Source organism: Haliotis cracherodii, unplaced genomic scaffold, assembly GCF_022045235.1.
Source record: "Haliotis cracherodii isolate W230 unplaced genomic scaffold, xgHalCrac1.p SCAF_1, whole genome shotgun sequence".
NCBI lineage: Eukaryota > Metazoa > Mollusca > Gastropoda > Lepetellida > Haliotidae > Haliotis > Haliotis cracherodii.
In genome coordinates, this window is record NW_027266264.1 from 5,864,810 (window position 1) to 5,881,872 (window position 17,063).

At 41.0% G+C, this 17,063-nt stretch overlaps 2 protein-coding genes and 1 pseudogene across 2 annotated transcripts; 1 reads left to right on the forward strand and 2 right to left on the reverse strand.

The window, feature by feature from the left end:
• Positions 1 to 3,713: 3,713 nt before the first annotated feature.
• LOC139459163 (uncharacterized) lies at positions 3,714 to 4,448 on the reverse strand. The gene has a single exon (XM_071240620.1). The coding sequence runs from the start codon at positions 4,446 to 4,448 to the stop codon at positions 3,714 to 3,716; it is 735 nt and encodes a 244-aa protein (XP_071096721.1).
• Positions 4,449 to 8,805: 4,357 nt separating this feature from the next.
• Positions 8,806 to 9,540, reverse strand: LOC139459174 (uncharacterized). Its single transcript, XM_071240631.1, has one exon. It carries the CDS (start codon positions 9,538 to 9,540, stop codon positions 8,806 to 8,808), a length of 735 nt encoding a protein of 244 aa, XP_071096732.1.
• A 3,889-nt stretch (positions 9,541 to 13,429) lies between these two features.
• LOC139459186 (uncharacterized) lies at positions 13,430 to 14,162 on the forward strand (annotated as a pseudogene).
• Positions 14,163 to 17,063: the final 2,901 nt, after the last annotated feature.

The following is a 17,063-nucleotide window of genomic DNA, read 5'->3' on the forward strand; positions in this document are numbered from 1 at the left end:
TGAAGAGATTGTCGCGAAGGCTGTATATTTCACTAAAACGGGCTTTCAAAATGAAAAGTTTACTTTGGACATGGAGAACATGTTAAGCAAAATAGAATACTGATCAAATGTTATGTAGATTTGACACTTCAGTGCTAGACTGATGGACTGACATGCTGACGAACGGGCGGACACACATCGACGATGTTAAGGTGAGCTGAAAATAAGTTCTCAGAATAGATTGAGAAAATCATTACGATAACACACCATAAAATCACTTGAGTTTAAGTGGTTTCATTCATCCGAATGGTATATTATAAATAACGATTATGAAGTTTCATCTACTAACAATTCTGAAATGTCAACTAAAGAATCCATAACGGCGATCTATGGCAGAGATTGCTATTTCGTAAGTGATTTCCTCAAATCAGCTTTCAGGGATTTTCGATTAACGATGTTTTAGGGCAGGGATGTCAAAAGTCTTCAAACTTCCTACAAATCGGTCACTGACTTGACCTCAGTGTTATGGAATGATTAAGGTGATAATCCAGCTTTTGAGAATATGAAGTAGTTGGACGCACTGCAAAGTGCAGCCTGTTGAAATGTGAAATAACCTGATTAGTCAAATAAAGAACATCTTTTTACACAGGGCGACATAAAAAGCGACCTTTCACATGTTGAGATTAATGTTCGAGTATCACTAAAAATAGGTCGCCAAACCTTCCCGAAGTAATTGCAGAAGAAAATACCAAATCGAAAGAGTAATGTTATCTTTGCTGCAGTCAGTTATCAGGACTAATGATTAATTTGTACGCTGGTGATGAATGAGCACCTTCACGGGAGTAATGAATCAGTCCATGTGATGTAATATTTTTGTGCACGACTACAATTCATATACGAGTCTATCGCTAGTGTCTATGATTTTTTGCAAGCCTTTTACCTGTTTCAAATAGAAAGAACTGCCTCGACGTTTCTACGAAAAGCGAAAGCGATCTCCTCGACTCGAAAGTAAATTAAACCTATTTTTTGTTACATTTTTTCTATTATAACAGCACTGCGATATTCACACAGGTTTAAAGCGGTTCATGACCAGAAGATGTTTAAAGGGGATCATATACTATTTGTCATTTCTGATTCTGACACTTCCAAGGAGGGTTGACTAAATCTCTGTGGACCATTATTTCTGTCAATCTTTTTGTGATTTTCGTGATTTCATTCATTGTTTTTGTGTGAACTAGCGATACTGCGTCGGCAACGCGAAACAGGCAGAAGTCAGTGTTCAGTGGCCAATACGTTCAATGTTTCACAGTCTGTGGCAGACCATAGAACACGTGCCAATAAACCCAAAATGTTGAAGATCGATCCCGTTCAAGGCGTTCCAGATCAAGGGCAAGACTGCAGGGTCGACTGATTCTAAATGAGGCTCTACGAAGACGAGCTCACACGGCGAATCAATCTTTGCAACTTTCATATTTCCAGACTTTTGGAGTACGGGGCAGACGATTAGAAATCATCTACATGCAACGCATCTCCATGCTCATCTTGTGCCGTCCCTTACAAATCGTATATTGCCAACAGACGTCAATGGTGCAAACAACATCGAAACTTGGGTAATCGTAGCTGGTCACGTGTCATGTTTTTTAGATTTTTAGATTCACATTGCACGTAGTCGTGTCTGACAACGTCGAATTGAACGTCACCTCCAGCAGTACAACATCCATAGAATGATATGACCAGCAATGAGCCAAGACCTTTCCATCATTGAACACATCTGGGACACGATAGGGACACGTGTGCGTCAGCGTCATATGCCGCCGACCACGTTGGCTGAACTTGGCAAGACGTTGTAAGAGGTGTATGACAGACTCTCTCAAATCGCCATTGGGAGACTCATAAGCAGTTTGCCTCGTCCAGTGAATGAACCATGGCGGTATAACGCACTACTGATCCAAAAACGTCCGGTTTGAAATTCCCCATCTTACTCCGGTTGTCCTTCAAGATCGTTGGTGGCCATCACATCAACTGTCATACTTCACTACCAGTTGTAGTGTGTTCCACATTCGTTCATTATTGTCATACAGCTATTTCTAGAAATTAATATCTCTCACATTTTTTTTAATTTTAACTTATTTCAGAGTATCCTCTACTTCTGAGCATTCTACTCCACATAAATGTCTGGACGGTTGCCAAGGGAAGATCTATTCCATTCTTCAGTGAGAGCATTGACAAGTTCCTGTAGAGTTGCCGGAAGGATAGGGCGTCATGAAAGGGCGGCATGCAGCTCATGCCACATGCATTAGTTACCGTCCTGTCCTGTCCTGGTCTGTCCAACTGACTTGATCTTCAGCCCAATCCAAGCGTGCCTTCCTGTAATGTGGGGTCAGTGGAATGCGAATGCATGCCCTCCGTGACTGGAAACCAGCCTCACGGATTCGATGCCGCTATCAGGAGAAACCTGACTTCTCGTTGTGTGGCGGAACGCTGTCGACCACCTACATGTCGCCTTGTTAATTGTTGTACTTACTGAAAGTCAGTTGTCAATATGAGTTCAGTTTGCCTTGTCGGTTGTTGTCAGTACCAATTACATTTTTGTATTATATATGTGATCATTACATTGTGCATTGGAAACTCGTGGCATTGTGATTCGGGTTAAAGATCCGTGGTGGAATAGGTCTTCAGCAACCCACGCTTGCCGTAAAAGGCGACTATGCTTGTCGTTAGAGGTGACTAACGGGATCGGGTGGTCAGGCTCGCTGATTTGGTGGATGCATACCATTCCGTAGTTCGATGCTCATGATGTCAATCACTGGACTGTCTGGTCCAGACTCGTTTATTAACAGACCGCCGTCATATAGCTGGAATATTGCTGAGTGCGGCGTTAAACAACAAACAAACAGTACGCAATGCATTGGCCATTGTTGTATGTACCATTGCATTGAGCACTGATGTATGATTTGTACTGCTTGCATTGTGGAGTGATGTTTGTCCATGACACTGTGTGTTTTCCTGATACTAGAATCTAATTACTTGGTTTGTATCCCGAAGTCAGCCATATTGAATGTTTGTCAATACTGGCAATAATGTAAGGGTTCGGCACCATGTGAGCAAGTGGTTGATTTCAAACGATGACACGCCATTGGTTAGTCAGGTCAGCATCCATATCTTACCACGTTGCACCGTCAAGTGTTACCCATCCCCGACAGTCATGTTACGAACTGGCTCCCAGATACTGGTTTCTAATCCCCCACCTCGACTAATGTAGCAGGACTATGTTTACCTTTAAGTTTTCGCCATCATTTGACCAAATACATCGTAGAGATGAATGCCTTACATTCAGCCGGATATGTTAGTGACATATTCAAAGACTGAAAGGTTAACACAACTGGACGTCATATCTATTTAAAACATCATATAACAATACTGAGTACATGTATATGACACCTATATCACAACCATGACATTTACACAGATGGTACCAGGAGCGCGGGACTTTCTTACCTTATGTCATCACTGTGCCCATGGATACGGATATTGATATCCTTGAGAGAAGGTTCATGATGGATACCCCATACGTATATGCATTGTCGTTTGTGATCATATGTAACACCATGTTACAGTGTACGTTTACATACATGGGCGTCGTGTATAACATATATCATAAGATAAATAATACAAAAACGAAATTAAACTTGCATATTCTTTTTTATTCTAAATAGGCAAACCCCTCGTATGCATTACATTGAATAGTAGTAGCAATAGTTGATGCCAAAGTTGGTACGATCCCCGATTTGGAATGGAGTAGATCCAACTCTGGCATTCTCATTGTTGGTGTCTTCATCATCCCAAAACATCGTCTCCACTGTCACCGACATCCCAGCGACGCTCTGACACACGCCTGTCTTCATCAGGAGGTAGAAGGGGGCAGATGTTGGCAAGGCTATCTCTTGAGCTGGAGCAGCATCCTCTCGGCAACAATAAAACAGCTTGGTGTCTTTGTTGAACTCACCATCGGGGAGGGTGCTCTGGTCTGTGACATGATTCATGTTGTAGTTGTTCTCATCATCCCAAAGAAGGGAACCTTCCTGGAAACCGCCTGGGCAGACGCCGTTCTTTCTCAAGATGCAGTAGGTACCGGCAGGCCAACTCACAGTTCTGGCAGCGGTGCCCTCCATGATGCAGTAAGTATTCAAATAACCGTCTTTCTTCTTAATGCCGTTCATGTTTGTGGTGTTCCAGGTATTTCCGTTGTAATAATCTTCAGTGTCTTGATAGAATGATCCATCCTTCCACTCACTACCAGGACAGCCACCAACGGGGTGGGGAAGAGCAAAGGATCCTTCGGGCCATGTTGTAGAAATTTGTATTGTAGTCGGGGCTTCAGTGTTTGAAGTAGGTGTTTCTGTCGTGTGTCCACAGTCTCTGGCATAGGAGACAGCCAGAACAGCGGCCAGCAAGAGAAGGACGTTCATGGTTGTTATGACGGCGTGAGCTTAGAACCAGGCTGTGAGACTCACTGAAAGGTTAGTAATGACGATAGAGAAATGTCGACATATATACACTACAGTGATGTCAATATGACGCAATCAGCAGGTGCGTGTTTACAGCATAATGAAACTTGGAAATTACTGTCAATCAATATTCATCCTCAGGGTATGACGGGGTGTTTATTATATCATACGAATACATAGATTGCCTGTTGCCAAAACTAATTAAATACTAAGATAAGTATTGCCCGAGGATATTTATTTCAAAACGCCGATGAGATCGGTCGATACATAATAATTGCCAAACGGAGTCTGGCAAGTGCATACCTTACATTGGGAGAACCATATGCAAATGTTGAACAAACATACAAATGTACATGACTACAACCGTAACGTTGATGACATACATGTATTATTCTTATTCTCTTTTCACGGACTTCTATGTGTTACTTGGGTCAGTTACCATGTATCAAATGAGCTCGTAGCGCTCATAACACCTTCACGTGTGTGCTCAAAATCATTTTCTTCGCTGATATTTACGGGTATTTTTAGTTATAGTTTAGAACTGATCGGCAATAAACCCGCACGACAGTATATATTTCCACGTCGGGTGAGTGGTACAGTTTGTTTTACAAGGCATAGTAGATATAACATTTAATGTACATGGGTACATTTTCAAGCAGCTACTTGTAGTTGTTGATAGCAATATTCAGACAATTGGTATATCTTATGGAAACATAACGTTTTCAAAATTCGCTATACAAATCACATATGATTACATATAATGCTCATCTATGTCTACATTGAGGTTACAGCGGAAAGCAATGGTGTAGTTGCATGAACGTTGTCATTGCACAACCTGAGATCACAGTATCATCTCCGACGTAGGACTAGTGATGTCCATACATTCTTCATGTTAATGGTGCACAAATATGATGAAAATGTACATTACAATGTAAAAAAACATGAACAACTTTTGAGTTTGGTTGCCAGTTTTCCTAGAAACAATCTCCAAACCTTTGGGATACCAGAGATACCAAATTGTGTTTATTCTCAACTCCTTGCTCAAGTCATGCACACCCAAAGTCAAATCTAACTATAAACGAATGTGATAAGTGTACCCCAGTTCCTTTGAGTTCTGATGTGGCGCCTCAGATGACTGGATCACTTTAGTACCGAAAAGGCCAAATGTATAATAATGATTTCTATCTAATTCACATAATAAGTGTTATAATGACACACATACTAGCCACCTCATAAAATAAGGGCATTAATACACAAACACCATTTTATCTCATGGTGGTATATTGAAGACATCTGTTAGATTTAATATTTCAATTTATTTTTTACAACATTGTGATGCATTTATCAGTTTTTTAGTGGGAGCTAAATAGTGCTCGTGCTTACTACAAGCCCTTAAACTCCATGCTGAAACTCCTTGAGCGTATCTTGTGAACCATTCAAGAGACAAGTGAAGGTAATCATCGTAGGTGTTTTTTCCGCTTGTTTACGATAAGTACACAAGCTCAACCAGCTATCAAACATTATTTTGAGTTCAGAATATCTGCCCACCTAGACATTTAATCCCTTATAACAATAAAACAAAACAACATTGCACATCAAAGGATTTACAGAAATCCCAAAGGTCCACTTCATGGGAAGACCTCCCATTCTCACCCATGGTTCAACACACACTAACGAGATAAACCACCCATTGTGTGTCACTGGACAGTTTAACACTACCGCCTGATACACATGACTGTCTCAACACATGGTTTGGATGTCACTCATAATCCCCAGTATTGAAGTAATCAATGTATCTCTAAGGTAGCTCTGACAAGACCTCTGATGTGTTTCGTTATATGTATTTGCCGTGCAATAAGGATATGGTACAGTTGTTTAAGAGACACACTTGGCCGGATTGCCTCGATTGGTATCCGTGGGTTTCTATGATGTTGTAAACATGTAAGACCTGCACCAATTTGTGATTTCCTCCCACATCAGATCACGCTAAGCTGACACACAGTGGCATGACTGAAATCCTGTTCAAAGCGGGGTTAAACTCACAATCACGTCATTTTAAATCCTTTGCGTTTTTGACACATTGACATAATTGTCACATATTTTGTATTAAATTGACGTGACACACAGAAATCTGTATCAACTGTGAGTATGTATTTAGCTTACAACGATGTGAAATGAAAACAGTCTCCATCAACCATTTCAAGTGACATTCAGTTAGCTGTTTTTGTATTACTAAGGAACGTAGCAAGAGTGTTATGCACGTGCATGCAATGTTACTACAAAACGGTGAGTGCATCCTGCCCTATCGTCAAAATAGGGCATTGCACCAGACAGCATGTCCGTCACTGATGCGTCAAACGTGGAAATGGCCTACACATGTCTACCATTAAACGTTTCGAAATACCCGTACACCCCAAAATCATATCAACTGGCTTACTCGTTACAGAGAATATAATGCAAACGTTACGGTCGTTTAATGTGTTTCATGATCAATGAACGGGTTAGTCAATTTTTGTTTAGTTTAGCCAATTCCATTTAGTAAAGGGTCGGCCAATTTGTGAACGGTTTAGAACAACGACATGTAGAAGTGTGGGAAAGACAATCTATTTTGAGAACGACTTTCTGCGTGAACAAGTTGACTATGACACCTTTGTCACTACGATTCCACTGATAATAGCTAAATTGGGTTTAACGTCTGTTCTAGAATATTGCAGATTGCAGACTGATCTGCCTTATTCGATCAGACGTCAGAAGTATGTACTGCATTCTTCATATATTCATTCATATAGTGTAACAGTTTTTACATTTAACATTGTCACACTTCTGATAACCTGTAGCATTACATCAAAATGTGTCTCTTGTTTATGTAAGTTTTCAATAATATAAAGGTCCAGCAAGATAAGAAAGAAATACTTTCACAAGTGACTGATATTTCAAGATAAAAGGCCAAATGTATTGGATCGCAGTATATTTAGTGACATTATTTAGGAAAATGATGTTTATTATGTTTGCTCATCAGATCACGGTGATTGTTGTCAGTCTTTGTTCTTCGTTAGCTTATGATGTGACTTAATCAAACTATATAATATATATTTATATGTAATGTAAATATGGGCATTATCGACAAATCTAAAGTTTGCGAAATGCTGAAATGCCTATCACAGTAGGCAAAAGCGTATTAATTGAGCATCTGTTTATGTAAGCCAACCACTTTCCCTCCACGTAAAGATCCGGGGTAGAAGAGTTCTTCAGCAACCCATGCTTGCCGTAAAAGGCGACTATGCTTGTTGTAAGAGGTGACTAACGGGATCGGGTGGTCAGGCTCGCTGATTTGGTGGATGCATACCATCGTATCCCAATTCCGTAGTTCGATGATCATGATGTCAATCACTGGACTGTCTGGTCCAGACTCGTTTATTAACAGACCGCCGTCATATAGCTGGAATATTGCTGAGTGCGGCGTTAATCAACAAACAAACAGTACGCAATGCATTGTCCATTGTTGTATGTACCATTGCATTGAGCACTGATGTATGATTTGTACTGCTTGCATTGTGGAGTGATGTTTGTCCATGACACTGTGTGTTTTCCTGATACTAGAATCTAATTACTTGGTTTGTATCCCGAAGTCAGCCATATTGAATGTTTGTCAATACTGGCAATAATGTAAGGGTTCGGCACCATGTGAGCAAGTGGTTGATTTCAAATGATGACACGCCATTGGTTAGTCAGGTCAGCATCCATATCTTACCACGTTGCACCGTCAAGTGGTACCCATCCCCGACAGTCATGTTACGAACTGGCTCCCAGATACTGGTTTCTAATCCCCCACCTCGACTAATGTAGCAGGACTATGTTTACCTTTAAGTTTTCGCCATCATTTGACCAAATACATCGTAGAGATGAATGCCTTACATTCAGTCGGATATGTTAGTGACATATTCAAAGACTGAAAGGTTAACAAACCTGGACGTCATATCTATTTAACACATCATATAACAACACTGAGTACATGTATATGACACCTATATCACAACCATGACATTTACACAGATGGTACCAGGAGCGCGGGACTTTCTTACCTTATGTCATCACTGTGCCCATGGATACGGATATTGATATCCTTGAGAGAAGGTTCATGATGGATACCCCATACGTATATACATTGTCGTTTGTGATCATATGTAACACCATGTTACAGTGTACGTTTACATACATGGGCGTCGTGTATAACATATATCATAAGATAAATAATACAAAAACGAAAGTAAATTTGCATGTTCTTTTTTATTCTAAATAGGCAAACCCCTCGTATGCATTACATTGAATAGTAGTAGCAATAGTTGATGCCAAAGTTGGTACGATCCCCGATTTGGAATGGAGTAGATCCAACTCTGGCATTCTCGTTGTTGGTGTCTTCATCATCCCAAAACATCGTCTCCACTGTCACCGACATCCCAGCGACGCTCTGACACACGCCTGTCTTCATCAGGAGGTAGAAGGGGGCAGACGTTGGCAAGGCTATCTCTTGAGCTGGAGCAGCATCCTCTCGGCAACAATAAAACAGCTTGGTGTCTTTGTTGAACTCACCATCGGGAAGGGTGCTCTGGTCTGTGATATGGTTCATGTTGTAGTTGTTCTCATCATCCCAAAGAAGGGAACCTTCCTGGAAACCGCCTGGGCAGACGCCGTTCTTTCTCAAGATGCAGTAGGTACCGGCAGGCCAACTCACAGTTCTGGCAGCGGTGCCCTCCATGATGCAGTAAGTATTCAAATAACCGTCTTTCTTCTTAATGCCGTTCATGTTTGTGGTGTTCCAGGTATTTCCGTTGTAATAATCTTCAGTGTCTTGATAGAATGATCCATCCTTCCACTCACTACCAGGACAGCCACCAACGGGTTGGGGAAGAGCAAAGGATCCTTCGGGCCATGTTGTAGAAATTTGTATTGTAGTCGGGGCTTCAGTGTTTGAAGTAGGTGTTTCTGTCGTGTGTCCACAGTCTCTGGCATAGGAGACAGCCAGAACAGCGGCCAGCAGGAGAAGGACGTTCATGGTTGTTATGACGGCGTGAGCTTAGAACCAGGCTGTGAGATTCACTGAAAGGTTAGTAATGACGATAGAGAAATGTCGACATATATACACTACAGTGATGTCAATATGACGCAATCAGCAGGTGCGTGTTTACAGCATAATGACACTTGGAAATTACTGTCAATCAATATTCATCCTCAGGGTATGACGGGGTGTTTATTATATCATACGAATACATAGATTGCCTGTTGCCAAAACTAATTAAATACTAAGATAAGTATTGCCCGAGGATATTTATTTCAAAACGCCGATGAGATCGGTCGATACATAATAATTATCAAACTGAGTCTGGCAAGTGCACACCTTACATTGGGAGAACCATATGCAAATGTTGAACAAACATACAACTGTACATGACTACAACCGTAACGTTGATGACATACATGTATTATTCTTATTCTCTTTTCACGGACTTCTATGTGTTACTTGGGTCAGTTACTATGTATCAAATGAGCTCGTAGCGCTCATAACACCTTCACGTGTGTGCTCAAAATCATTTTCTTCGCTGATATTTACGGGTATTTTTAGTTATAGTTTAGAACTGATCGGCAATAAACCCGCACGACAGTATATATTTCCACGTCGGGTGAGTGGTACAGTTTGTTTTACATAGTAGATATAACATTTAATGTACATGGGTACATTTTCAAGCAGCTACTTGTAGTTGTTGATAGCAATATTCAGACAATTGGTATATCTTATGGAAACATAACGTTTTCAAAATTCGTTATACAAATCACATATGATTACATATAATGCTCATCTATGTCTACATTGAGGTTACAGCGGAAAGCAATGGTGTAGTTGCATGAACGTTGTCATTGCACAACCTGAGATCACAGTATCATCTCCGACGTAGGACTAGTGATGTCCATACATTCTTCATGTTAATGGTGCACAAATATGTTGAAAATGTACATTACAATGTAAAAAAACATGAACAACTTTTGAGTTTGGTTGCCAGTTTTCCTAGAAACAATCTCCAAACCTTTGGGATACCAGAGATACCAAATTGTGTTTATTCTCAACTCCTTGCTCAAGTCATGCACACCCAAAGTCAAATCTAACTATAAACGAATGTGATAAGTGTACCCCAGTTCCTTTGAGTTCTGATGTGGCGCCTCAGATGACTGGATCACTTTAGTACCGAAAAGGCCAAATGTATAATAATGATTTCTATCTAATTCACATAATAAGTGTTATAATGACACACATACTAGCCACCTCATAAAATAAGGGCATTAATACACAAACACCATTTTATCTCATGGTGGTATATTGAAGACATCTGTTAGATTTAATATTTCAATTTATTTTTTACAACATTGTGATGCATTTATCAGTTTTTTAGTGGGAGCTAAATAGTGCTCGTGCTTACTACAAGCCCTTAAACTCCATGCTGAAACTCCTTGAGCGTATCTTGTGAACCATTCAAGAGACAAGTGAAGGTAATCACCGTAGGTGTTTTTTCCGCTTGTTTACGATAAGTACACAAGCTCAACCAGCTATCAAACATTATTTTGAGTTCAGAATAGCTGCCCACCTAGACATTTAATCCCTTATAACAATAAAACAAAAAAACATTGCACATCAAAGGATTTACAGAAATCCCAAAGGTCCACTTCATGGGAAGACCTCCCATTCTCACCCATGGTTCAACACACACTAACGAGATAAACCACCCATTGCGTGTCACTGGACAGTTTAACACTACCGCCTGATACACATGACTGTCTCAACACATGGTTTGGATGTCACTCATAATCCCCAGTATTGAAGTAATCAATGTATCTCTAAGGTAGCTCTGACAAGACCTCTGATGTGTTACGTTATATGTATTTGCCGTGCAATAAGGATATGGTACAGTTGTTTAAGAGACACACTTGGCCGGATTGCCTCGATTGGTATCCGTGGGTTTCTATGATGTTGTAAACATGTAAGACCTGCACCAATTTGTGATTTCCTCCCACATCAGATCACGCTAAGCTGACACACAGTGGCATGACTGAAATCCTGTTCAAAGCGGGGTTAAACTCACAATCACGTCATTTTAAATCCTTTGCGTTTTTGACACATTGACATAATTGTCACATATTTTGTATTAAATTGACGTGACACACAGAAATCTGTATCAACTGTGAGTATGTATTTAGCTTACAACGATGTGAAATGAAAAAAGTCTCCATCAACCATTTCAAGTGACATTCAGTTAGCTGTTTTTGTATTACTAAGGAACGTAGCAAGAGTGTTATGCACGTGCATGCAATGTTACTACAAAACGCAGAGTGCATCCTGCCCTATCGTCAAAATAGGGCATTGCACCAGACAGCATGTCCGTCACTGATGCGTCAAACGTGGAAATAGCCTACACATGTCTACCATAAAACGTTTCGAAATACCCGTACACCCCAAAATCATATCAACTGGCTTACTCGTTACAGAGAATATAATGCAAACGTTACGGTCGTTTAATGTGTTTCATGATCAATGAACGGGTTAGTCAATTTTTGTTTGGGTTAGCCAATTCTATTTAGTAAAGGGTCGGCCAATTTGTGAACGGTTTAGAACAACGACATGTAGAAGTGTGGGAAAGACAATCTATTTTGAGAACGACTTTCTGCGTGAACAAGTTGACTATGACACCTTGTCACTACGATTCCACTGATAATAGCTAAATTGGGTTTAACGTCTGTTCTAGAATATTGCAGATTGCAGACTGATCTGCCTTATTCGATCAGACGTCAGAAGTATGTACTGCATTCTTCATATATTCATTCATATAGTGTAACAGTTTTTACATTTAACGTTGTCACACTTCTGATAACCTGTAGCATTACATCAAAATGTGTCTCTTGTTTATGTAAGTTTTCAATAATATAAAGGTCCAGCAAGATAAGAAAGAAATACTTTCACAAGTGACTGATATTTCAAGATAAAAGGCCAAATGTATTGGATCGCAGTATATTTAGTGACATTTTTTAGGAAAATGATGTTTGCTCATCAAATCACGGTGATTGTTGTCAGTCTTTGTTCTTCGTTAGCTTATGATGTGACTTAATCAAACTATATAATATATATTTATATGTAATGTAAATATGGGCATTATCGACAAATCTAAAGTTTGCGAAATGCTGAAATGCCTATCACAGTAGGCAAAAGCGTATTTATTGAGCACCTGTCTATGTTAGCCAACCACTTCCCCTCCACGTAAAGATCCGGGGTAGAAGAGTTCTTCAGCAACCCATGCTTGCCGTAAAAGGCGACTATGCTTGTCGTAAGTTGTAAGCTTGTCGACTTGGTTGATGCATGTCATCGTATCCCAATTGCATGGATCGATGGTCATGATGTCAATAAATGAATTGTTTGGTCCAGACTCGATTATTTACAGACCGCCGTCATATAGCTGGAATATTGCTGAGTGCAAACAAACAAACAAACCCTTCCCTTTCAAGAAAATTAAATGGTTGCTCCCTTACTGTGTTGAGTTTTGTGTACATTTGGATTTACTGATCATTAGCGCAACCGAGTTAAAAGACGTTTAAAGACTATATGCATGTTTCTGCAACTTGAAGTATGTCAGTCACTGTAGGACAGATTGAATTACGCTTAGAGGCAGAAGTTAAGATAACATCATTGAATATATGTACATATGCATGTAATCTTCGGATCAACAATTAGGGTGGCGGCCTCGAGCCATGAAAGCTGTGATTGGTCGAACAAACCTTAAACCTGTTGATGTCCATATAGTTGAGAGGTATTTAAGCGTTAAGTCGTCTTTCAACATCACTCAACTCTCACTGAATCTCCTAGTCAGGGTTTTATCTCACACCGTTACGACCTCCTCACTACCATGAACGTCCTTCTGCTGGCCGCTGTTCTGGCTGTCTCCTATGCCAGAGACTGTGGACACACGACAGAAACACCTACTTCAAACACATGAAGCCCCGACTACACTACAAATACCTACAGCATGGCCTGAAGGATCCTTTGCTCTTCCCCAACCCGTTGGTGGCTGTCCTGGTAGTGAGTGGAAGGATGGATCATTCTATCAAGACACTGAAGATTATTACAACGGAAATACCTGGAACACCACAAATATGAGCGGCATTAAGAAGAAAGACGGATATTTGAATACTTACTGCATCATGGAGGGCACCGCTACCAGAACTGTGAGTTGGCCTGCCGGTACCTACTGCATCTTGAGGAAGAACGGCGTCTGCCCAGGGGGTTTCCAGGAAGGTTCCCTTCTTTGGGATGATGAGAACAACTACAACATGAATCATGTCACAGACCAGAGCACCCTCCCCGATGGTGAGTTCAACAAAGACACCAAGCTGTTTTATTGTTGCCGAGAGGATGCTGCTCCAGCTCAAGAGATAGCCTTGCCAACATCTGCCCCCTTCTACCTCCTGATGAAGACAGGCGTGTGTCAGAGCGTCGCTGGGATGTCGGTGACAGTGGAGACGAAGATGTGGGATGATGAAGACACCAACAACCAGAATGCCAGAGTTGGATCTACTCCATTCCAAATCGGGGATCGTACCAACTTTGGCATCAACTATTGCTACTATTATTCCATGTAATGCATACGAGGGGTATACCTGTTTAGAATAAAAAAGAACATGCAAATTTACTTTCGTTTTTGTATTATTTATCTTATGATATATGTTATACACGACGTCCATGTATGTAAACGTACACTGTAACATGGTGTTACATATGATCACAAACGACAATGCATATACGTTTGAGATATCCATCAAGAACCTTCTCTCAAGATAGCCTTGCCACCATCTGCCCCCCTTTTACCTCCTGATGAAGACAGGCGTGTGTCAGAGCGTCGCTGGGATGTCGGTGACAGTGGAGACGATGTTATGGGATGATGAAGACACCAACAACCACAATGCCAGAGAAGGATCCACTCCCTTTCAAACTGGAAGTCCTGCCAACATTCATCTCAACTACTGCTACTACTCTCCTACAACACTGTAAATTGTTCAAGAATGTAGTCAAAAGCCTTGGAGTTGGATCAACTCCGTTCCAAAATGGGGATCTCACGAACTTTGGCATCAACTATTGCTGCTACTATTTAATGTAATGTATCTGAGGGGTATGCCTATTCAGAATAAAAAAGAACATGCAAGATTACTTTCGTCTGTGTAATATTTATCCTATGATATATGTTATATATCACGTCTATGTATGTGAACGAGGTGTATATGCACTGTATCATGATGTTATATATGACGTATATGTATCACAAACGACAATGCATGTACATTCTGGATATTCATTAACAAACAAATTGAAAGTGGGGAGTATATGAGCCAAATTTTTACCAAATTGTTTGCAAAAGAACAAAGACTCCTTAATTTGCCGTACTGACTTAAGAAAATGAGTGATTTCATTTAAAAAAACACATGAACATGCCAAAATGTCAATTTACAAATCAATGGCGTGTGTGCCCACCTCTGGTTGCGATGCAAGCAACACATCTTCGTCTCATGGAATGGACCAGGCGTCGCACAACGTCCTGTGGGATATCTGTCCATATCTGCTAGATAATGTTTCGAATTTCCTGGAGTGTCTGTGGAACACGTGGTTGACATCGAAGGCGCCGATCCATCTCATCCAACATGTGCTCGACTGGTGAGAGATCAGGGGAGCGAGCCGGCCAGGGGATGACATTCACGTTGTTTTGTTGCAGAGAATCCTGAACAGGTCGAGCAATATGAGGCTGGGCGTTGTCATGTTGAAAGGTAATGCCTGGGCCATGAAGGTAGTGCCGCCCCCGAACCGATCTTCTTCCATGACACAATGATTGACGTAACGTTCCCCTTGACGTCGGTATACTCGAATCCGTCCATCGCTGTGGCTGAGGCGAAAACGAAACTCGTCAGTGAATAGAACTTGTCCCCACTGCATGGCCGTCCAGCATAGACGCTGTCTGCACCACTGTAGACGTGTTTGACGGTGGCTTCCTGTCTAAATGGGACGTCTGGCGGGTCTTCTGGCGACAATCCCTGCACATCTGAGGCGACGACGTACGGTTTGTGAAGATATTCGTCGAAGGCCAGGGATGCTTCTTGCAGTCACTGTTGCTGGCTGGAATCGATTTCGTAGGTGTGTTGTTCGAATCTAGTTGTCTTGTCGATTATTGGTTACGCGTGGCCTGCCACTCCGAGGATGGTCTCTGACTGTATTCGTCTGTTGCCAACGTTGCCATAAACACCAAAGGTTGTTTCTGTGGACGTTAAATTGTCTTGCAACATTACTTTGACTAGATCCTGCTTCAATGTCCATATGGCTCGCAGACGCTCATTTTCGGACAGACGTGGCATTTCGTAATGTTGAATAATTGCGTAATTTTGTTGTTTTTCTTAGTGGTTGTTGTCAGTAGGATGCTAAACAATGCATATGGAATCCCGTTAACGCACATGTTTTTATACCCATTCTTGGGTAATGAAATGTTTGAGGCTTGCATAAAAGTCAACTTTTGCATGGAATGCATGCTTTTCTGTAGCAGTAGCGTTTTTTTTACTTGATTCCCTACATGTACTACAATATTGATAACCAAACTTTACTTGTTTGAAAAATACACTAAAATATTGGTGTCACAGGAACTTTTGTTATTGAGTATATATCGTATCCATGGTTACAGTGATGATACGAGGTAAGAAAAGGCTAAGCCCCTGGTATCTCCAGTTTGAATGTCGTGGCCGTGATATAGGTGGCATTCACTCAGTTTTGTTATGTGTAAAATAGATAATACGTACAGGTGTGTTACTCCTTCAATCTTTGAAGTGGCGGTCGGGTAGCCTAGTGGTTAAAGCGTTAGCTCGTCACGCTGAAGACCCGGGTTCGATTCCGACATGGGTACAATGTGTGAAGCCCATTTCTGGTGTCCCCCGCCGTGACGTAAAAGCGGCGTAAAACTTCACTCACTCACTCACTCACTCAATCTTTGAATATGTCTCTAACTTTTCCGACTTAATGTAAGGCATTCCTAACATTGTAATGTAGTGTCTTGTTCTCAACGAAATACCAGTATTTATTTTGAAATATAAGACATCCAAGTTAACGGCTTTTCCGTATTCTTACTCTTGTTCAGTGGAGCTAGTTAGTCTGGATATCCCGGACGAAACAGTTCAGGACGTCCATCTATATTAAAGGACATTACTACGTAGCTGTGATTCGTTAATCCGTCAATTTGTTCATCCGGACGATTTTGCTAGGAATGACACTCTCCAAGTTGACAGGGTTTTGCTGTAAAATATTATGCATGCTGCATGTGTATGCTTGATATATTCTTGAAAAGAGACCAAAAATTAAGGGACAAATGTATGTTCTGCTTTAGCTAGTCACTGTAAAGTTGTGGTGGTGACACCAAGTGTTCGAACCCTAAGGACACGAACAAACTCAATCCAGGGAAGGATCCTCTACTTTTGAAGTGTGCCCTGTAACTATCGTAATCACATCCTACT

Bases quoted from the DNA above. Each gene is read 5' to 3' on its own strand.
- LOC139459163 (XM_071240620.1), bottom strand. From the start codon at position 4,448: ATGAACGTCCTTCTCTTGCTGGCCGCTGTTCTGGCTGTCTCCTATGCC.
- LOC139459174 (XM_071240631.1), bottom strand. From the start codon at position 9,540: ATGAACGTCCTTCTCCTGCTGGCCGCTGTTCTGGCTGTCTCCTATGCC.